At 36.7% G+C, this 26,611-nt stretch overlaps 1 protein-coding gene and 2 non-coding genes across 10 annotated transcripts in view; 2 read left to right on the top strand and 1 right to left on the bottom strand.

Moving 5' to 3' along the window:
• The window catches only part of Ckap5 (cytoskeleton associated protein 5), a 106,247-nt gene that overhangs the window by 7,785 nt on the left and 71,851 nt on the right, over positions 1–26,611 (top strand). For 3 of the 8 annotated variants that reach the window (XM_020156430.2, XM_074044739.1, XM_020156436.2), the window contains exons 2-4: positions 21,983–22,076; positions 23,509–23,702; positions 26,186–26,392. In XM_020156430.2, the coding sequence (XP_020012019.2) occupies positions 22,020–22,076; positions 23,509–23,702; positions 26,186–26,392 (458 nt within the window). In that variant the 5' untranslated portion in view covers positions 21,983–22,019. Of the gene's footprint in view, positions 1–11,685; positions 11,812–13,816; positions 13,878–21,982; positions 22,077–23,508; positions 23,703–26,185; positions 26,393–26,611 lie in introns of those variants that run through there. The other 5 variants (XM_020156433.2, XM_020156432.2, XM_020156431.2 and 2 more) reach the window with 4 other exon arrangements.
• LOC141415860 (U6 spliceosomal RNA) lies at positions 7,647–7,753 on the bottom strand. Its single transcript, XR_012440819.1, has one exon. It is a non-coding gene; the product is annotated as a U6 spliceosomal RNA (small nuclear RNA).
• On the top strand, positions 24,817–24,921 carry LOC141416763 (small nucleolar RNA U13). Its single transcript, XR_012441361.1, has one exon. It is a non-coding gene; the product is annotated as a small nucleolar RNA U13 (small nucleolar RNA).

Below are 26,611 nucleotides of genomic sequence, written 5' to 3'. Positions count from 1 at the left end.
TATTAGCCAGGATAAGTAGTAAAGTTAATGTTTTTCCCTTTCTATACCTATTCTTTGAAAGTGAGTTGCTAAGTCTAGCCATCCTCAATATAGAAGGGATTAAGTTCTACATCCTGGAATTCCATAAGGAAGATCTGTATCTTTTCCTATTTGTTTCTTTATTAAGCTAGTTCTATCTCTAGATATATGTATGTCGACTTAATATGTGTTTATTTTGTACTTTGAATTATAATCCAATCCTACTTTCTTTTTTCAAATTGTTTGAGGGAAATCTTTTCAGGTTGGCTCCTGTGTCCCTTTGACAAACACTTGTCTTTTTTTTTTTTTTTTTTTAAGTGCACCCTTATTTTCTTGTACAAAAGATGCTCCAGGCTCATTTTTATTTTTCCTGCTCTAACTCTTTTTTTTTGTGATACTGGGGTTTGAACTCAGGGCTTTGTGCTTGTGAAGCAGGTGATCTACCACTTGAGCCACACCTGCTCCAATTCTAGAATTAGACATTTCTCCAAGGAGCTCTGTTTCCTTATACTGGGCAGTGGTATTTAGAAACCAAGATTTGGGTGCTTGGTGTACTTGTTGCTACTGGGGTATCAAAAATAAGTAGTATATGTATGTGTACTAATTCTGCCATAGATATATATGTATAATCGTTTCTGTGTCTTTCCATCTGTATTTATATTAAGCTAAACATGATATTATACAGATTCTCTGACTTTCAGAATACACTTAGGTCATAAACAAATGTCCTTTGTAATCTGGTTTTTACTAAGATCTTTTTTTCCCATGATAACCCCTTTTAAATGCCACAGAAAACATTGTTTTTGCTGACATGGGAATAGTAGTTATTTGTTCCTGTCATAGGTCTTTGTTTAGAGATACATACTTTTCTGTTATGTAAGACTTTATTTATTTATTTTATTTATTTTCATCGTATTGGAGATTAAACTCCTAGCCTCCCACTTTGCTAGGTAGTTAGGTGCTCTGTCACTTGAGTTACACCCCCAGTCCTTTTGATTTTAGTTTGTTTTTGAGATAGGGTCCTGCTAACTTCTGCCTGGGCTGGCCTAGAACTATCTCCACCTCTCAAATAAATGGAATTGTAGACCTCCCCCACCATGCTGTGTGAGCTCTACTATTTGAGCCACTGCTTCTAGTCCATAAACATTTATTATTATTTAAATAATGTATCTCTTTTAGTAATGTGTCTTTTTAAACATTTTCTTATGAAGAAGTGAACTCAGGCCCTTACTCTTGCAAGGCAGGTGCTTTACCACTTTAGCTATTCACAGGCCTTTTTTATTTGTATGTGTGTGTGTTAGATATTTTTAAGAGAGGGTCTTACAAACTGTTTGCTTGGGGCTGGATTATATTTCTTAGAGCTTTGTTATTAATTAAAGTGACTTTTACATCCTTTATATAAAGATGAGAAATAAATCTGGTACTCAAGTATTCTTTGAGATAAAATTCATTTGTTTAACATGGGTGTAATTTTTCTTTTTTTTAACTATAAGACTTAGTGTAGCATTTTACTTACCTGAAAGTCAACTAATAGCAGGGAATAAACCAAAAAAAGCCTTTTAAGCAGCCTAAGTAGATAATTACAAATTTTATTGACTTCCTTCAAGCAAACCCTATTCATTCCTTTATACACAATTTCAGCCTTTTTGGTTCTTTAAAATAAGAGCCAAAATTAGAAAAGGGACACTGCTACATGATAACTAGAAGCATTAGATTGATCAGAAAGGTTGGGAAAAGAAAGCTACAAAATATAAAGCATTAAAACTCAAAAAAAAAATCCATGTTTGGTATCATTTAGTTTTTCTGCAGAGACACCCTCACCTTTGTAGTGCTCTAGTACTACAGTATCTTGAGGATATTGCCACATTGTTCAAAGGAATTATGCTGAAAAGTTTAAGTAATTATCAATATACTTTGTTTAATAAGACTTGGGTGGCTTATATATTTTCTTAGGTTAATATTTTAAAAGTTACATAAAATGATTTATTGTCAGATAGCAAATATCTGATATATGGCAAACTTGGCTAGGATATAGCATTCCTTGATCAGTTTTGCTATAGTCTTTTTTCTATTTTGTATTTATTTATAGTACTTATTTCTGTCCTTATCCACTTGGTGTATGAAGTCTCTTGTTTGTAGATTTTTAGGAATTATATCAGTATTATGATTCTATACTTCTGGGCCTTTTTTATGTGATATTCTTCCTTTAGGGGAAAAAAAAACAACAACAAAAAACCCTCCTAAAAATCTAGTCTAGCATGGGTACTGCATTTGGGAGTAAAGATCAAATCCCATAATGCAAATCTCTGTAGTAAATAAAAATGTTAATGCTTTAGAGAACTGCTGACTAATTTTGAATAATGTTTGATATGAGAGATTCCTTCAAACAAAATATGGATAGTGCCTTTGAGTATTACCAATAGCATCTGACTTGTAAAGTCACTCACTGGCCTTTTCCATTTGGTATGATCTGGCCTTTCCCATTTGTCCCCTTTGTCTCAGCCGTTTAACCACATAGGTCATATTTCTGTTCATTACTCTAGCTGTTTTAGACTTTTTCACATATTTCTAAAACATTCTGTGTTGTTCATTATGCCTTTACTCTCCTTGAGAGGGTCCAGTCTACATTGAGTGCTCTTATAGTACAAACACCCTCCCACATCCTAACCCCACCTCAATGGCTCTTATATACAACCTGTACTCAGTGTTTAGAGGAGTGTCTAACACAGAGTAGCAATATGATCTAACAAATACAAGTATACTTGTGGGGTAGAAGAAAAATACAAATACTTGGGGGAATTCTTAACATGTACAAGGCAAAGTCGTTTAATCTTCACAACTAATTGAATCACTTCAGTCAAGGGCCTTATCCTTTGTGCCAACGTTTCCTTATCTATTAAGTGAGATTGATAATATCCGTTTTTGAATTATAAGGATTAAATGAGTACATGTGAATTGCTTACAGTAGTGCCTGGCACATAAACATGCTCCAGAAGTATGAATTAAATAAGGAACCACAGGAAGGTGGTACTGTTAGGATGGATGATAAAATAGCTGTTCTGTGGCAGATCAAGGTTTATACTCAGCTCTAATATTAGAGCCCAACATAACTCCCAAGGTTTAGACTGAATTTAATCTTTTTTTTTCTTCTTGAACTCAGGGCTTTGTGTTTGCTGGGCTGGTGCACTACAAATAGATTTTTTTTCAAGGAACGTTCTACTGCAGTGATTTTGCCAAAGTGATTTTATAATCAAAAGTAGGAAAAATCTTACAAATTTTCAAAATTCTACTCTGAGCAGTTTTTTACCTTGAAAAAGGGTTTACTTCAGAATTGCATTAGTTTATCATGTTTTCCCAACACGTTTGAAATACACATTCAACATAAAATTTTTTTATAAAGAATTCAAGGAACATACTTTTTATGTACTAAGACTGTTGCAATTTGGTGAGATTGTGCTATTTTAGCAATTTTATACTACAATGTAAAGTACTGTGCTGAGTGCTAGGATAATAAGATTTAGTTTCTTCTTGAAGAGGGTGGGTTAAAAAAGAAAATGAAAGAGTTTCCTTCTTTCAAAGTAGATATAGTGCCCAAAAAATGTACAAAGGGAAAAGTGAGTTGTAGCAGTTTGTGGAATGAATGTAGGGAGATCCAGCTTCAAGATTCTGAGCTGGAATTTTAAATTTTTAAAGCTTTTAAAAAAGACATTAAAGCTGTCTGTTCAAAAGAAATCAAAAGGTATGAATAGGTTTATGTTAAAATGAAAAATAAAAGTTCTTTTTCCAGCATTTATCCTTATTTCTCAGAAGTACCCATGGTTAACAGTTTTCTATGGATCCTTCATGGATTTTTTTTTTTATGTGTTTGTGTGTTATATCCAAAAAATTATTGCCAAGTTTGATTTAAAATAAGAGTGCATCTTTATTCTTTTACATTTGGATATCCAGTTTTCCCAGTACCATTTGTTGAAGAGACTGTCCTTTCCCAATTGAATGGTGCTGATACTGTCATTGAAGATCATTTGACTGTATATGGGATGGTTTATTTATTTATTTAAAAATAAATTTTAATTCATTGAAAAGTGCAGTAGTAAACAGCGTCCTTTGAAGGACACTGTTGGTTTTGTTTTGTTGGTACTGTGGTTTGAAGTCAAGTCAGGGCCTCATGCTTGGTAGGCAGGGGTATCTCTTGAGCCATGCCTCCATCCCTGAAGGGTACTTTCTAAGTGAAATGACTGAGATGACACAGACCCAGGGCAGAATAACTTCTAGGAACATATGATGCAAACAAAGGAATTTACAAAATTCACTGGGAAGAAAGTGATGGTAAAACCAAACAGTCCAAAAATACGTATCTGGGATGGTTTGCTTTTGAGCTCTTTATTCCATTGGTGTATTTGTCTGCATGCTAGTACCATGTTGGTTTTTTGTTTTTGCGATGCTGGGAATTTAACCTAGGGACTCTTGCAAGGTAGTTAAGCATTCTGCTGCTGAACTACATACCCAGCCTGTTTTGATTATGTAGGCTTGTAATTTGTTTTGAAATCAGGAACTGTTTTTGGCTATCCAGGTCCCTTAAATTCCATATAATTTTTCTATTTCTATAAAAAGTTGCTGTTGGGATTTTGACATGGATTACATTGGATCTGTAGTTTGCTTTTTAGTATGGACATCTTAACAGTATTAAGTCTTCCAAACTATGAACATGAAAGGTCTTTCTGCTTACATATATCTTCGTTAATTTCATTCATCAGTATTTTATAATTATTAGTGTATAGGTTTTTACCTCCTTGGTTAGGTTTATTTCTGAGTATTTTATTCTTTTTGATGCTGTTGTAAATGGAGTTGTATTCTTAGTTTCCTTTTGAATTGTTCATTGTTAGCATATAGAAATGCAACTGATTTTGTGTATTGATTTTGCATCTGCAACTTTGCTGAATTGTTTTTTTTTTAAAGTTTTAGATAACTTGTTTTAATAAAGTTTCTTCTTGACATTCATAATATAGCAGGATCTACCACAAGCTGAATTTGTTTATTCTAAGGTTTTTTTTTTTTGTGAAGTCTTTAGGGTTTTTTTTTTTTTTTTTACATATAATATGTTGTCTGAACAGAAGTAATTTTACTTATTTTCTAATTTGGATGCCTTTTATTTCTTATCTAATTTCTCTAAGATTGTCAATTCAGTATTGAATAGAAGTGGCAAGAGCCACTACCTTGTCTTGTTCTTGATCTTAAGAGGAAAAGCTTTAGTCTTTCACCATTGAGTATGCTGTTAGCTATAGGTTTTTCATAAATGACATTATGTTTAGGGAATTTCCTTCTATTCCCACTTTGCTCAGTATTGTTGGTTTTTTTTTTTTTAATGCTGAAAGGGTGTTAAATCTTGTTAAATGCTTCTTCTGCATCAGTTGAGATTATCATGTGGTTTTGCCTTTCATTCTGTTAATGTGATTTTTCATATGTTGAACCATCCTTGCAACCCAGGAATAAATTTGTATTATTTGACCATAATGTGTAATCCTTTTAATGTGCTGTTGAATTTGGTTTCCTAGTATATTTTATTGAGGATTTCTACATCAATATTCATTAGGAATATTGACCTGTAGTTTTCTTTCTTTTTCTTTTCTTTTTTTTTTTTTTTTTTTTTTGATAGTTGGGGTTGAACTCAGGGCAAGCAACTCTACCAGTCTCCCCCTTTCCCACAAATTTTTTTTGGTGGCATTGGAGTTTGAACTTGGCTTCTAGTATATCATTTTTTTGTTGTCTGTTTTTTACTATTTATTTATTTTTGTACTAGGGCTTGAACTCAGGGCCTATACCTTCAGCTGCTCCACCAGCCCTTTTTTTGTGATGGGTTATTTTGAGATAGGGTCTCATGAACTAATTGCCTGGGCTGCCTTTGAACTGCGATTCTCCTGATCTCTGCCTCTGGAGTAGCTAGGATTACAGTTGTGACACACCGGTGCCCAGCTGTTTTTGTTTTTAAGGTAGGGTCTCCCTGTGTAGCCCAATTTCGCCTCATACTTACAATCATTTTCCGGAGTGTTGGGATTACAGGTGTGTACCACCATGCCTGGCTAGTATAAAACTTTTAAGTTCCTTTCCAGAGATGGTAGATAGTAGAATATTAATCTGGGTGTGGCACCCTGTGTACAGACCATAGGAAGGCCTGCTTTGAATCTGATGCTGCCTACTTAGTGCCACAAATTGTGCTAGATGTGAGGAAATGTTTCCCAGACTTTCCTCAGTACTGTATGTATGCTGAAGGAAATACAATTCAGAGTTCTGACTTCCTGAATTAGTGTTTTTCACCTTTCACCAGTTACTTCTTTGCTACACTTAGGAAGCCATAATTAAATTTTGCTTTTTAGAGTAATCTGTATGAATCCCTGCATTTTTTTTTTCTGTACTGGGTTTTGAACTCATGGCCTTGAGCTTGCTGGCAGGCACTCTACCACTCGAGCCATGTCCCTAGCTGAATCTCTGTTTTTTGACTTGGGGTAAAAATATATCCTACCAAGGCTATAGAGTGCCTGAAAAAGCAAAATGATAGAACCCACATTTATGCAAACTATTTGGATTGTCACTACTTCTATAATATTAGAATAAAAGCAAGCTACCATTCCTTTGTAATAATTTAACCAAGGGACACAGAGAATTGGGACTTGGAGATTTTTGCCACCGTTGCAGTCATCTTAGTACTGAGAAACTTGGCATTGCAAGTATGCTGTTTACTGTAAATAAAAATAAATAGTTGTGAAGTACTATTTCATAACATTTTAGATGTGGGAGAATTATCAATACAAACTCAGTGTTTTATGCATGAGAATAGTAAAACCCCCCAAAAATTAGGTGACTTCTCTGAGGTTTCAAAGCTACTTAATGGCAAAGTTAATGGTGTTTTCTCTCTCTCTCTCTCTCTCTCTCTCTCTCTCTCTCTTTCTCTCTCTCTCTCTCGCTGTATACACTCGCGTGCGCGCACACACACACACATATGTATATATAAATCACCTCTCAGATTAAAATAAAAAGCTTGAGCTGGGTGGCATATGTCTATAATCGCAGGAAGATTGGAAATGTGAGGGTAGCCTGGACTACTCAGCAAGACCTTTTCTCAAAAAAATAAAGTTTGCCTTCTTACATTTCTAGTCCAACACTATAGAGTGTAAATTTTTTTTTTCATTTTTCTTTTATTATTCATATGTGCATACAAGGCTTGGTTCATTTCTCCCCCCTGCCCCCACCCCCTCCCTTACTACCCACTCCGCCCCCTCCCGCTCCCCCCCTCAATACCCAGCAGAAACTATTTTGCCCTTATCTCTAATTTTGTTGTAGAGAGAGTATAAGCAATAATAGGAAGGAACAAGGGGTTTTGCTGGTTGAGATAAGGATAGCTATACAGGGCATTGACACACATTGATTTCCTGTGCGTGGGTGTTACCTTCTAGGTTAATTCTTTTTGATCTAACCTTTTCTCTAGTTCCTGGTCCCCTTTTCCTATTGGCCTCAGTTGCTTTAAGGTATCTGCTTTAGTTTCTCTGCATTAAGGGCAACAAATGCTAGCTAGTTTTTTAGGTGTCTTACCTATCCTCACCCCTCCCTTGCGTGCTCTCGCTTTTATCATGTGCAAAAATATGGAACGCTTCACGAATTTGCGTGTCATCCTTGCGCAGGGGCCATGCTAATCTTCTCTGTATCGTTCCAATTTTAGTATATGTGCTGCCGAAGCGAGCACGAGTGTAAATTTTTTAATTATAAGATCCTTTTAGCTGGAGACAGAGGTTTTCCCCCACCCATTTTCAAACTCATGCAGTATTTAATATATTAAAAATAATTATGCTGTAAATTCTGAAAAGGAAACACCCTATATTCCTACCACCCAACTGAAGAACTAGATCATTACCAATGTCCTATGTAATCTTCTTTGCTTGTGTTGCTGATTATATTCCTTGCCTCTTCTACACTGAGCTTTCAGATTATTATCTTCCCCTTGCTTTTCTTTTTGATGTAATAACAAATGTATCTCTAAAAACAGTATTGTTTAGGTTTATATAATAATATAATCATACTGATATTCTTTGCCAACTAGCTTTTTTTTTCTCATCGTCGTTTGTTAGATTCATCCGTGTGAGTACTAATAGATGTTTTCACCATGGCTATAGAATATCTTTTCTGTGACTATACCTTCATTTTCTTGTCTCCCATCAATGGTTTTTAACATATTCACAAAATGTGCAGCCATTACTATGATCTTAATTCCAGAACACTTCCATTACCCAAAAAGAAACTCCATACCCACTAGTAGCCATAACTATAGTCACTAGACAGAATCTATTTTCTGTTCTCAGAATTTACCTAAGGAAAGTATTTTATAGCATGGAATCAAGGGCTGGAAGTAGGTCTGAGTTCAACCCCTAGTACTGCCAAAACAATGACAAAAAAACCCTAACAGTGGAATCATACAACATACAAACTTTTGTGCATGGCATCTTTCACCTTGCATGTTTTCAAGGTTATTCATTTTGTAGAATGTGTCACTACTTGATTCCTTTTTTTGGCTGAATGATATTCCATTATATGAATATATCACATTTATTGGGCTGATGTAGCAGCTCAAGTGGTAGAGTGCCTATCTAGTAAGCATGAGGCTGTAAGTCAAACCCCAGTGCTGCCAAAAAAAACTTCGTGCATTTATTTACCCCATTCATCAGTCCGTGGGTATTTGGGTTGCTTCCCCTTTGGGGCTATTATAAACAAAGTTGTTATGAGCCTTTATGAACATGTGTAAACATGTTTTCAGTTCTATTGAGAATCGGTTGGTAATATCAAATGTTTTCCAAAGCAGTGTACCAGTTTACATGCCTACACCAGATAGGGTCTTGTGTTTTTGCTAGGGCTTTTCTCTGACTGTAATTCTCCTACCTCTGGCCTCTCATGGAGCTAGATCGTTTATATAGCTACTTTGGAAAACAGTTGGGCATTTGCTTGTAAAATTAAACACACAGCTTTCCACCCAGCATTCCCACTCTTGGATATTTGCCCAAGAGAAATTAAAACTTATGTTTATACCAAAATCTGTATGAGAAGGCTGATAACAGCTTTTTCATAATTGCTAAAATGGATGGTAAATGCATGAACAAAATGTGTTTATATCATACAGTGGACTATTATTCAGCAATAAAAAGGAACTACTGTTCTATGTACCTGCATGGATGATCTCAGTTGTTTTTGTTTTTGGTGGTAATGGGGATTGAACCCAGGGTCTTGACATGAGCCAAGCCCCCAGCTATTGATCTGAATTGAATTAAAAAACAAACAAACAAACAAAAAACAGACCCAAAAGACAGTATGCTATATATGATGCTGTTTATGTAAGATTGTTAAAAGGGAAAAACTGTGGGAACAGAATCCTGATCAGTGGTTGCCTAAGTAAGGAGAGGCGTTGACTACAAAGGTCACTAGGGAATTTTTTTGACTGATGAAGATATTCTTAATTGTGGTGATGAGTGTGTGATTCTTAAGTATTTGTCAGAACTCATAACTGTATACTAAATATACTGAATTTTTATTATATGTGAGCTATATTTCAGTTAACCTGACCTAAAATCTTTAGCTCTCTTTCTAATACTTAGTTAATGCTGCTTAGACAGCTGAGAATACTGGGAGCTATTAGCAGTCAGTGCAAGGGAGGTAAGAGGAAAATGTCAGATAAGCTAGATAATATTTGTTGAAAATTATAAATGTTATGTAGCACTTTATTCTAGGCACTGTTCTAGGTGCATAACTTAACCATTTAATTGCTTTAATAACTCTGAGAGAGGTACTATTATCTTTCTCATTTTACAAAAGACAACAGAAAGGGCTGGCAGAGTGGCTCAAGTGAGAGAGCACCTGCCTAGCAAGTTTGAGGCCCTGTGTTCAAACCCCAGTACCACCAAAAAACAAAGCAAAACAAAAAAACAACAGAAACTCATAAATGTAGGGAAGTAGGAAAATTTTCCCCAAAACAGCTAATAAATAGCACAACCAGGATTTAAACTCCTTTTAGCTCCAGAATCCATGCTCTTAATCCCTATACTTGGCTTCTTTGGTTCATTGAATGTGATATGATAGATAATTCCAGTTGATGCTTAAAACTTTCTTTTCCCTTGATAGTTATGTGTGCATTATATATTCTGTTTTGGCTTACTGTAGAAAAAAAATTATAGTGAAGAGATCTTCTTAAACATAAGAAGTACCTCTAATACATGAGTTATTTTCCCATGTTCTCTTCTGGTTTTCATTCATATATATGTAGTATTTACAAAATCATTCCCTAATGTTAAAGAGACTATTACTGCCCAGTTATTTGTTGAATTATGAATGTTTTACATAGATAATTTTGTCTCTGTGTTATATAAAGAAAAAGAAGCAATAATTAAAATGGGGATGGAGATATAACTCACTGGAAGAGCACTTGCCTAGCATGAATAAGGTCCTGAATTCATTCCCCGACACCAAAAAAGTAAATTAAGAAAATGAATGAATAAATAAATAAGGTGGGCTATGTTTGAACTGTGACATTTGGTAAGAAATCAAGAATTATTCAGGGCCAAAGATACAAATCCCTATAATGATCACTGTAAGCTCTGAAGTCTGAGACTGAGGTGAATAATCAGTGACTGGAGTTCAATCCCTGGGACCACAAAAATAAATTTCTGCTTGAACCTCTGTTCATATTGGAGATGTTAGGTTACTTATAAATTAGTCTCACTAAGTTGATTCCTATACTCTTGATGATTTGTAAAGCTGTAGTAAGGTGTATTTCTTAATCTAAATTCCATGGAGGAGAGCAGACTTAAAAGTATATAAATCACTGTGCATGCACTCAGGAAGATGAGACAGGAGCATCGCTAGTTCAAGGCCAGCCTGGACTATATAGTGAGACTCTGTATCAAAGCAAAATATATCTCTTCTTGGCATAATAGACAAAACTCTATATGAAAAGAAAATTGAAACTCAATTTTAAGACCAAGACTTAACTCCCTGACATATTAATGCAATTTCCTCTACAATATTCTTAAGAATTCTTTGTGTTAAATTAGATGATAGCAAATCACAATTGGATTTGCCTGCAGTTTTTCTTTACTTATATAGACTTGTAGTGAATTCTTGACCAATTTTTTAAAAGGTCACATTTACTCACAAGAAGGGGAAGACTATTTTTCTATATTGCCTTCCTACCTATCTGCTGTCATTTCCTTGGGTTTAGGGTTTCTTCTGCTTTAGAGAAGAAAGTATGAGGTGAAGTATTAAAGGCTAATGGAATATTTATTTTGGGTCTTTAAGTTGGCACTTGAAGAATTGCTCAAGTCTAAGGGGTCTGTATATGTAATTTTTTTACTCCTAGAGGGAGGGATTCCGATTGTGATATCGTGAGCTAGTTATTTCCTTTGTCTCAGGAACGTACCCTGTGTTACACCAAAAAAAGAAGTCCACTCAACTCTGGTAGTTTTCCTAGTTGGTTCTTTGCTTCTTGTATCAGATAATCTGTGGGCTGGAGGCAGCATCCTGAGGCCTGCAAATCTCTTGGGGAAGATAACATACGCTGCGGCCCCTTTAAGTCTTCAGTTGAGCACAGAGGGCACTGAGGGTGGGGCGGGCACTCTGTGGTGCTTCAGTTCCCGCCCCCAGAGGAGGCGTTTCCCAGCAGCCGCAGCCTGCCTCCCGCCTGCCGGGTATTCCTGCAGATCCTGCTGGGACCCTAGGGCCCCCCCGACCTCTCCCTGCCAGGCCTCTCCCTGCCAGGGGAGCGTAAGTGTCAGACTGTGGGCAAGGGGCGAGCATCCATTGCCTGTGCCGGAAGTCCTGGTGGACAGTACCAGGGACTTTCTTGGCCTATCAGAGGCTAAGGCGGCGAAAAAGCGTAAACAATGCCAGCTGCAGTGAGCTAAAGCCTGGGCATCTGCTCTTCTGGGTGGTGACAGAGGCCCTAGGGTACTTGTATGGATATGCAGCGGGTGAGCGCTGCCCACGACCTGGCTTTGCCCCAACCTGGTTCCTACTTGAAGTGAGGAGAGGATTGCTTTTACTGAAGTATAACCCAGTTTTGAGCTGGATGGGTGGAGCTCAACCTTGTGCTCTGGGCCTTGGGTCCTTAGCTTGGTATTTGGAGACCTGAGTAGCATCGGGATGAGTAAGCATTAAGTTTTCAGCAACCTTGATATAGTTGAGCAGTAACTCTCAAAGTTGACCTAATTCACAGCCGGCTTAACTTTCCATCTCCCCAGAGGCCTATGTTGGTATTTGGTCCCCCTTTTGGAGGCATTGACAGTGATTATCTATTAGGGAGAGTCCAGGATAACCTTCTTTCCTCCTGAGAGAATAGCTGAAAGACACAGCTCTTTACCTGTTTCTGTCTCTGAGGGAATATGAGAGGCCTGTATCCCAGAAGAGGGAAAACAAATTCACCAAACTTTGTTGAGATAATCTACTGGAGAAACGGTTCAGATTTCTGGCCCCTGACAATGCTGAATACACCAGCAAGAGGATAACACTTGTCCTTGTTAATAGAGAACATTTGGAAGCAGTGAAGTTTTTTAAATTAGAAAGAAAATCTTGTCATTTTTGCGACCTGCTACTTAGAGATGAGATTTTGTTTGGTCTTGGCTAAGTAATAAAAACCTTAAAATTTCCATTACAGTTACATAATTGTTATACTTCTTTAGTCCAGTTGTCCTTCCTAGACATGGTTTGAGTAAAGATTTCTGTGCATGTTCATGCATTTTTTATCATTGTATTAGAATTACTGTCTTTTTTCAGTAGGAGTCTGTCATCACACATCATTGGTTATTCAAATAGTTTTTGTTTGTTTTTTCTGAGATGGATATGAGTATGTTGCCCCCCCCAGACTGGCCCCAAACTTCTGGGCTCAAGTGATTTTCCTGCCTCAGTCTCATGGCTGTGACTACAGGCCCACCACTATGCCAGGCACATGGGTTACATTTTGAGAGAGCAGAAATTTTCCTCAAACTTCCCTCATACTCAGGATCTGCTTATCCAGAAGTGAGAATCCAGGAATGGTTATCAAGTCCAGATCTCTTGTATTGTTACAGTGAAGAGCTTTTGTAGGTCAAGAGCCTGGAAATTTGCCAGAAAATAATCAAACTGTCAGTGCGTCTTTCCAATTAGAAGAGAAAAAACAATCTGTTTTATAATACCCCTATAATTGTTCTTATAGACTGTAAAAATACAGGAATTTAAAATAAAGGGCTACCACACTTGAACACTTGGGTGGTTAGGGAAGAGTAGTGGTCTATGTAGTAGAAGACAGTTCTGAGCCCAACTGCAACACTGATCATGACGTAATCTCTTGGTGCCTTACTTTTTTTGTTGTTTGAAGAATGAGAAAATACAAGATTGCTGGAGTTTATATTTTGTGATAGGACATGGTGCATATTTAATAGGAAATTTGTTATCTATTGGAATACTAAGCGGAAAAATTAATTTGAAATTTATTCTAAGTTCTATGTGTATAACTTTGAAAACATTTGTTTCTTTTTTTCTTTTCTTTTTTTTTTTTTTTGCATTACTGGGGTTTGATATCAGGGCTTTGCCACACCTCTAACCCTTGAAAATATTTCTTAACCGCTTATCTAAAAATAAATAATTATATCAAAACCTTTTCCAGCAGAAGAATGGACTTATTATATTTGAGGTCTTCAGAGACATTGTTACATATCTCAGTGGTATAAAGTGATAATATTTCTGTAGAACATATTTATTTTAGTTGGTTTCCTTACTTTTATTTCTGTTTTAGATTGGGGCAAAACCTCCTGAAAAGAGTGAAGGTGTGGCTCAAGCTGTAGAGCTCCTGCTTTGTAAGTGAAAAGCCCTGAGTTCAAAATTCCAGACCCACCAAAAACAGAAATTAAAAAATAAAACTTGCTGAGAGCTTTGAACAATTGAAATTTCTGAATATTTTAGTAGAGATCAGATCACATAAACCATAAAAAGCATCATACATAATTTTGATTGATTTTATTAATGCTTCTTTTTGTTGGCAGTTTTATTTGTTCTCAAGGCTATTTATTAAAACCCTAGGTTTTCTGTGTTTATCTTTATAAAATCTACACAGGTTCATCCCTGGTGCCACATTTCTAGCACTTGCAGATCATATTTCTGAAGTCTAAAACCAGACTCATTGTATTCCTGTTCTTTCCTCCACTCCCCAAAGTCAAATAACTCAGAACTTCTTCTGACAGCTTTTCTCTCATTGGCACCATTATTCTCCCTGTTAGACTGGAGCCTTCCTTTTCCCCATTAGACTTTTCTACCTTCTTAGTTGCAAGGGCTTATTGATTCTTCCGTGTGTGTGTGTGTGTGTGTGTGTGTGTGTGTGTGACTGGGGTTTGAACTCAGGGCTTTGCCCTCACAAAGCAGGTGCTCTACAGCTTGAGCCACACCTCCGCTCCATTTTGCTCTAGTTATTTTGGAGATGGAGATCTTGAGAACTTGTTGCCCAGGTTGTCCTCCAACTGTGATCCTCCAGATCTCAGCCCTCCAAGTATAGGATTATAGGTATGAGCTACTGCACCTGGCAATAATTTCTTATCAAGATTCTCCTTTCTCTACTTTCCAATTCATTCTGTGCAGATTTCTTTCTAAAATAGATACTGTCATTTCATTGCATTGCTTTAATTCACCAGCATCCCCTGCTTTTTAGTTTAATATTAATCATTATCTTCATAATCTGACATTAGTCTCTCTTTCTGGTCTTTCTGAATGGAACCATTCAGTGTTCTCTAAACAATAGTACTTTCCTATCTCCAAGACTTTGCCTTTTTCCTCAGTCTACAAAAATTCCTCTCTCTCTCTTTCTCCCTCTCTCTGTTTTTCAGTACTGGGGTTTGAACTTAGGATCTTGCTAAGAAGTGCTTTGCCACTTGAGCCACACCCCCAGTCCTTTTTTGCTTTACTTATTTTTCAGGTACGGTCTTATGTTTTTTACCTGGGGTGGTGTAGGACCAAGACCCTCCTACCTAGGCATCCTGTGTAGCTGGGGATTATAGATCTGTACTAACATGCCCCGCTTGCTTGTCAAGATGGGAATCTTGCCAACTTTTTTGCCTATCCTGTCCTTGAACTATCCTTCTGATCTTCACCTCCTGAGTAGCTGGGATTACAGGCATGAGACACTGTGCCTAACTTCCACCCCTGTTTTTGAAAAAATCTAATCTATCATTCATTAATGAGTTCAAATGCCATCCTTTCTATGAGGTTAACTGGTTGGTTAGCTCACTGGTGGTTAATCCTGTCTTTGAATTCTATAACCCTTATTTGTCCCCTGTTTATAGCACTTTCCACATACAGTACGTTTCCTATTATGCTTAATTTTTTCCATGTCTTATTTGTACTATTATAAACTTCTTAAGGACATAATGGTTTAGCCATAGGAAAATTGAATGAATGAATGAAAACTTTAGGTAAAACTGCATGGAGCAGTTTCTTATTAGATCCTATTATTAGAAAGGAATCTAATCTTTATAACCAACCCATCCTTATCTCCTCAGGACTTTTGTTACTAAACCAAGTTAGATTTGTGAGTGTGTATTAATTGCACAACTTTTTAATTTCTTTAAGAACAGCTTTAGTGAGATTTCATATCATTCACCTATTTAAAGTGTATAATTCAGTGATCTTTAGTATAGTTATAAATTTGTGTAACATCATGATTTTATTAGTATGTATTAATTGTGTAAAGTGAGGAGTTTCATTGTAATATTTCCATGTAAGCATATAATGTACTTATACTGTATTCACTCCCTCTATTTCTTTTTCTTCCTCTCATTTTTTATATAATTTTAAAAAGTGGGTTTCATTATGACATTTTCATTCTCATGTTCACAATATAAGAACATTTTCATTACCTCCAGAAACCTTAGCCATCATCATCCCTCCTCCCTACCCAATACTTTCAAACACTGAAGTCCTAGGCAACCACTAATTTTCCCTTGTCTGTTCTGGACATTTTGTGAAAATGAAATTGCACTATATATAGTGCTTTGTAATTGACTTCTTTGATTTAGCATAATGTTTTCAAAGTTCGTCCATGTTGTATCTTGTCATGGATCAATAGTTTCTTTGTATCGCTAATAATACTTCACTTTATAGAGTCACTATTTTATCTGTTCAGCAATTGATGGGCATTTGGATTGTTTCCACTTTTGAGTTGTTATGAGTATTTGTTTGATTTTAATTTGCTGTAACTGAAACCAGACTTTTGGACCCAAGGCCCAAACTGCTGAGATTCCATATGCCAGGTCTGGCTACCCACCCATAAACACCAAATAAAGAGATGTGCTGAAGGCAGAGAAGGGGACATGCTGTGGGAAGAGGCAGAGTAAGCACTCAGCTCATCTTCACCCATCTTTGGAGTATGGACATGACTTACAGGTTTAAGTAGACAAAAGAACTGGGAACAGGGGACAAAGGTATGCATAGTTATGCAGTCCCAGTCACAGTGTGTTCTGGTTGACCATTATCTCAGTCCAAGAGTTCCAGGAGAGGTTCCGGAGTTGTTATCTGAAGCCAGGCAAGTGGTCCATCCAAAAGAGAGTCTATTGTTGGGGGTAATTTTGGTTCCTTGTAATAAAGATGTTATCCATCATTCCTGTCCTTCCTTAAGTCCAGTGTGGTTGCAAGGTGACTGCAGAGAGAATAGCGTAAAGCAAAGACAGATACAAAATGGAGGAGAGATGCTAAGCTTTTCCTGTTTTTAGTTAAGTTGTGAGAAATACTCTTACCTGTCCAAACTCAAAAAATGGACTCAGAGACATTGGAATACAGTGGAAGTGAGACTTTAATGGCTGTCTTGCAAGATTGGGTGCCTGGGGAGCAGAGATACCTGAAGCGCTTACAATAAGCATTATATTGTTTAGTGCACAAGTCCTCCCCTGGTTCCTCATTGGCTGAGTACTATGGAGTGTACATTCTTTTTCCAGCCATTTCCTAGATTTCCTATTGGGTTATTTAAAATAAGCCTTTTGGGACTGGTCAAATTTTAGAGGTGGGCTTTAGATGGTATCTGTCTCCTTTGTGACGGAAAGGTCTCCATGTGATTTGTGCCTTCTGGCATGGACACAATTTTTACCTACTTTCTTACTCTGTCGTGATTTATCCCTTCTAATTTAAGTTCCCTTACAGGTTGCCCCTCCCCCAACATTTGAAAGTTGATATGCAAGCAACTTAAATGCCTTGCCTTAAAAATGGACTACCACTGACTTTATTTCTAACAAATTCATGGGCCTCAGTAAGGAGTCCATGCTTTTCAGCTAAAGTAGTTTGAGTGCCCCTTACATATATATTGAAATTATTCAGGCCTTTAACATGTAAAATTGAAGTTTGTGAAATTGAAGTTTTGTTTTGTATGTTCTATATGTATTCATCTTAATAGACTCAGAAGTTCCTAGTCATTACTTCCTGAGTAAATTCTGAAGGACATTACTTTCTTTTGTGGTAATTGTTAGCTAAAATTAGCTAAAATTTGCACATAGATCATATTCTTGAAGTCAGAGAAAAAAAATTGCACATAAAGGAAAAGTTTAGCTTTCCAACAAGTAGTCACTTTAGTGGCAAAAAAAAAAAAAAAAAAGAATTCTAGGGCCAGGTGTAGAGAACCTTGAGCTTGAGGTCAGCCTGAACTACATAGTGAGACACTGTGTCCAAAAAGAAAGAAAGAAAATGTTCTAGAGGTACAGACAGAAATTTAGAACTAATATGAGTCACAGAATCATAGCCTGCCACTCTTTAGTATTTTTGTTACTCTCAAGGAAAGGTTTTCCTTTCAACTGATAGTTAACTCCAGGGGTCGGTGCTAGACCACATGGCTACCCTAAATCACGAACTGTGATCATACCTTTTATGTTAGGAAAGATCAACAGTGTTTTAAGTCCTAGTCAGTAGTCAGGTTTGATTATTATGTAGCTGCTGATAAGGGATTGTTTCCCATCCTTATTAACTGTTCTTTTTTTGTTTTGTTTTGGCCTGGGCTAAGGTTTGAACTCGTGGCCTCATACTCGCCAGACACTTGAGTCACACATCCCAGCCCTAGGTGACTGTATTTTAAACTTGTGCAAATTACCTAAGTCCTTCTGAGACAAAGAAAGTGTTTTTCACATATCCTCTCATTTACACTTTTATTATTATTTTATCATTTACCTATTCATTTATTGGCATATTTGTTTGTTTATTATTCAGCTGAGGGTGGAATCCAAGGCCTTACACATATTAGGCAAGCACTCTATCACTAAACTTCACCCTAGTCCTCTTATTTGCTCTTTATATTTTCATTGAGTTAGGTAATCACTAAAATCTTACAATTAATAAAATGTGATTTGTTTTCATTATGTATTTATCAGTATATATTCAGCATATATTTATTCAGCATATATATATATATAGTATACATATATTTATCTTATTTACATAAATTGTAATACTCTCACTAAAGAATAAAGAACCTCTAATGAGCCACTCTCCCCTACCTAAGTGACCTTGAGCAAGACACTTTATCTCACTCCTGTTGTATGCAAGAAGAGGATAAGATGCTTGCTTTATCCCATCTTTTTTCTTTTTTAGCCTTGTGAGAATAGAGATAAATAAGAGAAAGTTCTTGCTCAAGAGAATCTTATGTGTAGTTTAGTAGGGAAGAGCAACATAACTAAAAATAACACCTTTAGGGGAAAAGAAAGAAAGACATAAGACCAGAATGTGCTTGTGTAAAATATTAAGAAATGCATAGAAGTGGTCAAATGTTTTCCTCAGTAGATTCTCAAATAAGAGAATAGTACCACAAAATTCTTTCTAAAAACTTTTTAAAAACCTTACAAGTTCAGGCATAGTGGTACAGGCCTATAATCTCAGCACTTGAAAGCTCAGGCAGGAGGTTCGTTAGTTCAAGGCCAGCCTGGTCATTCTCAACAAAACAGCAAAAAGGTCTTGAATGCTATTAAATTATATGATTGGTATTGACTAATTGTAAGTAGCCTAAAAAATTTTTGCATGGTAACAGTACATAAAGTCTTTGAAAGCAGTCACATTTAAATGTAACTGTAAGGCTGGCAGAATGGCTCAAGTGGTACAGCTCTTGCCTGGCAAGTGTGGAAACTTGAGTTCAAACCCCAGTATCACAATAAATAGATATTTTTTTTAAAAAAGGTAACTGTAAATGTGGTACAATGTCAAAAAGTTTTTTTGCTTATAACCTCAGAATTAGCAGTAGTATTAAACTTGCTACTAGAATTTGTTTAGTATGTTAATGACAAAGCCCTTATTCAAATTTTAAAATAGATTACATTTGAATATAATTTTCTATAACATTACGTATTTTGACACTAAAATATTCCATGAAGTTGTTTGTAGTCTTCACTAGAGCTCTATGGCACAAAAAAAGAACTTTTTTTTATAGACTATATAAGCAAAATGAGTGTTAAATGGAATTAATGACATTTTATAGTTGAACAAGCAAGAGAGTTACTTAGTTAGTCTTGCTGTCAATTATTAACTAAACCCAGAGTTTTGTTTTGTTGTAAGGGTTTTGGCTGGCATAGAGGTACACCACTGTAATCCTAGCACTTAAGAGACTGAGGCAGAAGGATCCTATGTTCAAGTATTCAGTTTCTGACTTACTAATATTTCATTTTCACATAACTATTATGAGCAATTTTTCTAACTAAATTCAGTTTGGATATTTGTTTTCTTTAATTCTATAAAATTGCAAAATAAAGTCAAATGTAATCTAAAGTGAAGTAAATATTTTCAAATTGGGAATGCCAGATACTAATAATGATGATAAACTGAAGACAATTATTGAGCCCTTGCTAGATGCTCAGTACCTAATCTGAGATTTTTTTTTCTATTTTTTTATTTTTATTTTATTCTAATCTGAGATTTTTATATGAACTAACTTATATAGTCCACACAACAACCCTCTGAGATAATAAAACTATATGTTTGCCTAAAAGTAACTTATCTAAGTGCTGTATCACTTGAGTCACTCCCAGCTCTTTTTTGTTTCATTTTTTTAAATAGGGTCTTGTGCTTTTTGCCAGGTGGCCTCAGAACACAATCCTATTTACTACTCCACATACCAATATAACATACATGTGCCACCACACTGGACTTAAACTTAGATTTTTTGTTTTTAAACAGGCACAACTCACTTTATTTTTCTTATATAAAAACTATGTTGTTGGAGCCTGGGTGTTGTGCACTGGGATTCTAGTGTGGGTTTTCACAAGATAGTGAATTCCTGCTGGGAGGTGTTACTGGATGGGTGATCTCTAGAGACTCTAGTCAGAAGACTGCAGGTAATTATGTCCCACAAGAGAAGAATTCAAGCAAGATGGGAAAATGTAGTCAAGTTTATTGAAAGAGAAGGGAAGACACCAGAGAAAGCAGTGGTGGGCCCAGGCCAAGTCTTTATTCAAAGGGTCTTTATAAATTGAAGGGCAGGAAAAAATCTGGGTTAGCCTTTGCAGAATGGGCGAGGGTGATTGACAGGTTTGATTGACAAGGTCTTGTCATACAACTTGAAACACTCTGCACATGCACTTATGCTAAATCTTAGGTATTTTAATTATATGTGTGAGGTGTGCTTTTACCTGAGAGATAATCAAGGATGGAATTTCCCTAAGGCTTCTTGTCTTGCGACTACTAAGATTTTACGTTTGAAAAGAAATGTATAACTACAAAGGATAGCATTGGGTTGAGAGAGGAGGAGTCTAACATGAAATGAACTGGGAAAAGTTACATGGTGCCTGAAAGTCCCAAGGCTTCTTTCCCTATTTCCTAGCCTGCCTCTGGGGTTTAGTGAACAGTCTTTTTCCGGAGATCTGGAGTCAGGTAGCTGTAGGTCTCGAAGATGGCATAAAAGGTAGCCTTGATTAAGTTGCCCAGAGTGGTAATGCCATCAGTACTAGCTGTCAACAACAGCGTCTTTTTTTTTTTTTTTTTTTTTATTCATATGTGCATACAATGTTTGGGTCATTTCTACCCCCTTCCCCCACCCCCACCCTTACCCCCCGCCCCGCCCCCTCCTTCTCCCCCCCACCTCCTTGATACCTGGCAGAAACTATTTTGCCTTTATCTCTAATTTTAACAACACCATCTTCAGTACAGGAGCTGAGAGCCATGCCAGTGTCTCTGGGGCCAGGGATGAGGCACAGAACTGCAAAGGCCTGTTGCCTTCCATGGAACACACAGGGCTTGCCAATCTTGTTTCCCCAGTAGTCTCTCCACGCAAGGACAGTAGAGAGCTTGGCCAAGATGATGACCCCTCAGATGACAGGCTAACTCCTTCGAGCACTTAATACCCCCAGGGGCTACAAATACCTGGAGCCTGGTCCTCTGGCCAGTGAGAATCTGCTTCTGTGGGGCATGATCTTTAAAACCTCATCCTTGAGAGATGCCTCCAAGAAGAAATTAATAATCTCACACTCCTTAATGGACAGGACAAAGAGATCTCCTCCAAGTACTTGATCTTCAGATGTTTGACCAGGTGGTCCAACTTGGTGATGGGAATCCATTACTTGTCTTGGCCTATTCTCCAATGAGCCCTGATGCCCCAACCCCAACTGTGGAAGATCCCCTGGGCCTCTTAGCCCTCATACTATGCTAGTTAGTGTTTTCCCAAAGAAGAAATTAGCTTTAGTTCTTTCCTTCTTTTTTTGGGCTGTACTTGAGTTTGAAGTCAGGACTTCATGCCTGTTAGGCAGGCATTCTACTGCTTGATCCGCACCCCAATCCCTCTTTTTGTCTTTTTAAGGAAACGATCTCTTAATGGAATTAAATAGGTATTTGACCAAAGAATTGGCTTTTTACTCATGTTGCTATGTGCATGATAACATAATCTGAGAAAAATTATTTTGTCTTAAGAGACTACTTGATTAGTGGAGTTAATAGGCATCTACTTTTATCTGACCAGGAACTACTTTTAATTCCAAGGAAAAACTATAAGCACAATGGGAGATGACAGTGAGTGGTTGAAACTGCCAGTGGATCAGAAATGTGAACACAAGGTAAGACTTTTCTGGAATTTAAGTGTCATTGGCTAGTTTTGTCAGCAATTACACTATTGTCTTACTTAGAAGCTTGTTTTTCACATTTTCATAGTACCTGCTCCAAATTTCATTTCATTTAAGCAAATAATGTATACATTATTTCTTGTTTTTCAGTCAGATGTTGATCCTTCTATCTGTCTAATCTAATGTATTGTTGAGGTGAAACTTTAATACCTTTCTAGTGCCTAATACAGTGAATGCCAATTTGGTTGTCCCACAAACTAACTTCTCACTTTTACTCTCTCAAATCGTCTCAATGCTTTCTACTTCTTTTAGAATAAAAAGTAGAATCTTTCATGGTCTGGCCCTTTCTGATCCATTCTTTTGTACCATATTCCTCTTCTCACTTCCTCTTTTTTTTTTTTTTTGGCTAGGCAGGCACTCCACCACTTGAGCCACTCCACCAGCCCAAATTTTTAAATTATGTTTTTATTTTTATTTTTTGACAGTACTGGAAGTTGAACTCAGAGCCTCACACTTGCTAGGCAGGTGTGCTCTACCACTCGAGTCACTCCACAAACCCTTTTTTAATTTTTTTACTCTTTTGGGGGAGAAAGGAGGGTGACTGTGTTTTGAGCACAGGGCTTCATGCTTGCAAAGCAGGCATTCTACCGCTTGAGCCACGCCTCCAGCCCATTTTGCTCTGGTTGATTATTTTGGAGATGACTAGTTGCTCAGCTGGCCTCAAACTGCAATCCACAAGTAGCCGGAATTACAGTTGTGAGCCACCAGCACCCAGCGCCAGACTTTTTATTGTTTATTATTTTTGAAGCAGGGTCTTTCTTTTATGCCAGGTCTGGCTTGGACTGTGATCCTCCTATTTGTGCTTTCCCACATAACTTCCTCTAGAGTAGCTAGGAGCTAGGACTACAGGCTCGAGCTACCACGTCTGTTTTGGTTTTTTTTTTTGATTTGATTGTTTTTTGAGATAGAGTTAACTTTGTAATTCAAGCTAGCCTCAGACTTGCTATGTAGCCTTGGCTGGCCTCGAACTCATAATCCTCATGCATCAACTTCCTGAGTGCTGAGATTACAAGAGTGTATCACCACATCCACCTTCATCATTGTAATTTCTCATGTTTGAATTGTCCTATCTTTATGTATATTATAGGAATAACCAAGACTTGGACACAAAGATATATTTATAATGTATAATGGCTTGTTATGAATTTTAGTTATGAATTTAATCTTGGTAAAACATTCCTGTAAAGTTTATTCACTAATCTATTTTGAAAGCCGCCTGAATTTTTTAAATTCCTTTTTTGTTTGCAGTCATGGGATCCTTTGTTCACATTACCTGATATGGGGTATTCATTTTTACCTCTTTTTCTCCAGATTATCTGTAAATAATGCCGTTAAACTTTGTTTCAAAATAATCCTTTTCTTTTAGTTATGGAAAGCAAGATTAAGTGGATATGAAGAGGCCCTGAAGATCTTCCAGAAAATAAAAGATGAAAAGAGCCCAGAATGGTCCAAGTTTTTAGGATTAATCAAAAAATTTGTCACTGATTCCAATGCAGTGGTTCAATTGAAAGGACTAGAAGCTGCACTTGTTTATGTTGAAAATGCCCATGTAGCAGGAAAGTAAGTAGTTTCCTTACTACTATTCTGGTAAAAGCCCCTGTCTGGGGCCACACAGATTAATTTATGTATGCTTATAGATCCTTATAAACATACACAATTTGCAGATTTAGAATATATTAATTTTCTTACTTTCATAGTGCCTAGACATTTGCTTTTCTTGTTTTTACTCTCAAAGTCTAAATGGTAAATGGGAACTCTAAAGAGGAGTAAATTAGAAGTCAGATCTTGAGCTTTCCCTTAAAGTTTAATGAGCAAATGTGTTTCCTTTTGGACTTTTTATATGGGAATTATTCTAAACTAAAAGGGAAAGTCTTTAGTAACTTTTAGAAAAAACTGAGTTGTTATCAGTAAAGGAATTATCAGAATATCACTGAAGAGAGTTGGGCTTTAAAAATAGGTTTCTTAGCCAGACATCAGTGGTTCATGCCTGTAATCCGAGCTACTTAAAAAAGGCAGAGGTAAGGAAGATCGAGGTTCAGTTCATGGTTTGAGGCCAACCTGGGTAAATAGTTCATCAACCCCTATCTTGAAAATACCCAACACAAAAAAGAACTGGTGGAGTGTTTCAAGTAGTAGAGTGCCTGCCTCTCAAGTGTGAAGCACTCAGTTCAAATCCCAGTAACAAAAAAAATAAAAGTTTCGTTCCTCGGCTATGGTAGAAAGATTAAGAAATGAAGGAAGAAAAAGGAAAGAAGAAAAGGTTTCTTACAAGGGCTGCCAGCTAGGTCATCTTTGTTTTTTTTAGGTTTTGTTTTGTTTTTGATATGACTGGAGTTTGAACTCAGGGCTTTGCACTTGCAAAACAGGTGCTCTACTTCTTGAACCATAGGTGATCTTAAAATCACATCTTTCTTCCTGCAGTCATTAGGCCTTTTTTCTCCTAGGGAAGGAAGTGCTAACTAAACAATCTCTGATTCCTGGCCTGTTTGACTTGAGGTATAAATAATAGAAGTTTCCAGTCGCCCACTTTCTATGCCTCATAACTCTGATTTTCTAACTTTAGTCTTTATGTTATTGATAAGACATGCCACACACAAAAGATTGGGACCTTTGACTTAATTACACAAAATAAATGTATTTACTTTAAAGATTTTGCCAATAAAGATAATCATTGATCCTTTTTTTGGTTTATAAACTTGATGATTGGTAGTTCACGTCTTTGTGTAACATGTGCCTCCCTCAAACTTTGTTACAATGTCAGCACATTACCCATCTGGAAAAAGTATATATATAATCATCAGTTTGATGGTTTGATTAACCAGCATCACTGTTAAGTGAAATCTTTTGCTTTTTAATTTTAATTTTCTTCTGATGTCAAAAACTGCTATTTTGACAAATGATACATGTAATCCCAATGTAATCCCAATGTACTCAGTTCTTCTAGCTCCTAGGAGTACGGGTTTTCTTTGATTTAGAAGAGACTCAGAGCAATAAAGTTGCTATATAGTTTTGCTTAAGGAATTGAGAGCAGTCTTTTCTTATTAAAGGTACACACCCTTTCATTACCTTGTGTGATACTTCCTTGTCCTAGGAAATGTTTGAATAACTTCATATTTTTCAAAAGGCAAGCAAGCATTCTACCTGGGCACTGGGAATTCCCCCGGTAATTCCAGCTACTTTGGAAGTTGAGATAGGAAGGATTACAGTTTAAAGCCAGCCTGAACAAAAAATTACTGAGACCCCATCTCAGTCAATAAACTGGGCTTAGTTGTGTGTATCTATGATCCTAGCTACACAGAAAGCCATAGGTAGGGAAGGTGACTGAGGCTGAACCTGGGCAAAAAACTCAAGACTTGACCTGAAAAGGAAAGCAAAAACAGACTGGTGGAGTAGCACAGGTGGTAGAGTGCCTTCCTAAGCAAGCTCAAGACCTTGAGTTTAAACCCTAGTACTGCCAAAAAAAAAAAAAAGTAAGCATTCTGTAATCCTGTTTCAAGGAATTTTTACTTTTTTGTTTGAATTTTCTACACTTAAAAAAATACGTCTAGTGTAACATGTCTTAAACTTTTGTGGATTGGGATAAGGTTTTTTTTTTTATTGTTTTTGAACATAATTTGTTGTTAACTGTTTTTGTTTTTTGAGGTACTAGGACTTGAACATAGTGCCTTATGCTTGCTAGATAAGCACTGTACCACTTTAGTCACGACCCCCAACCTAAACATAAATTTAAAAATTGGAAGCTGGGTGCCTGTGGCTCATGCCTGCAATCCTAGCACTAGGAGACAGAGATCAGGAGGATTGCAGTTCAAAGCCAGTCCAGGCAAATAATTCCACAAGACCCTATCTTGAAAAAAATGCATCACAAAAATAGGACTGGTGGAATGGCTCAAGGTGTATGCCCTGAATTCAAACCCCAGGATTGTTAAAAAAAAGGAAATTCTTTTACTTCTAAGCATTATTTGTACATCCCATTTCATGATCTTTTCCCAACTTTCTACCAAAGTGTGGCTTTTGTGTGTTGTGTTGGCTGGTTTATATTACAGAACCACAGGAGAAGTTGTATCAGGTGTTGTAAGTAAAGTGTTCAACCAACCCAAAGCCAAAGCCAAGGAACTGGGCATAGAGATCTGTCTCATGTACATAGAGATTGAGAAAGGAGAGGCTGTGCAAGAAGAGCTTCTTAAAGGCCTGGACAATAAGAACCCCAAGATCATAGTGGCCTGTATAGAGACACTGAGGAAAGCCTTAAGGTAAGATTTTTTTCTTGTGCTTTAGTTCTATTAAAGTATCTCAATTGAGTTTGAGTTCTTGGTTTAAACAGAAATGGGATGTGCTGAGCTTGGCTGGTCATGCCATAACAACCAGGAAAGGGATCTAGAAAAGGTAAAGTTCACTCCTCAAGTATGGCACTTTGCATTGAATAGTTTTAGCTTTCAAGTGTGTTATGTGGTTTCTTTCTGTAAATCCCT

Source organism: Castor canadensis, chromosome 1, assembly GCF_047511655.1.
Source record: "Castor canadensis chromosome 1, mCasCan1.hap1v2, whole genome shotgun sequence".
In the NCBI taxonomy this organism is placed as follows: domain Eukaryota; kingdom Metazoa; phylum Chordata; class Mammalia; order Rodentia; family Castoridae; genus Castor; species Castor canadensis.
The sequence above is the reverse complement of the archived record's forward strand: the minus strand, read 5'-3'. Positions and strand labels throughout refer to the sequence as shown.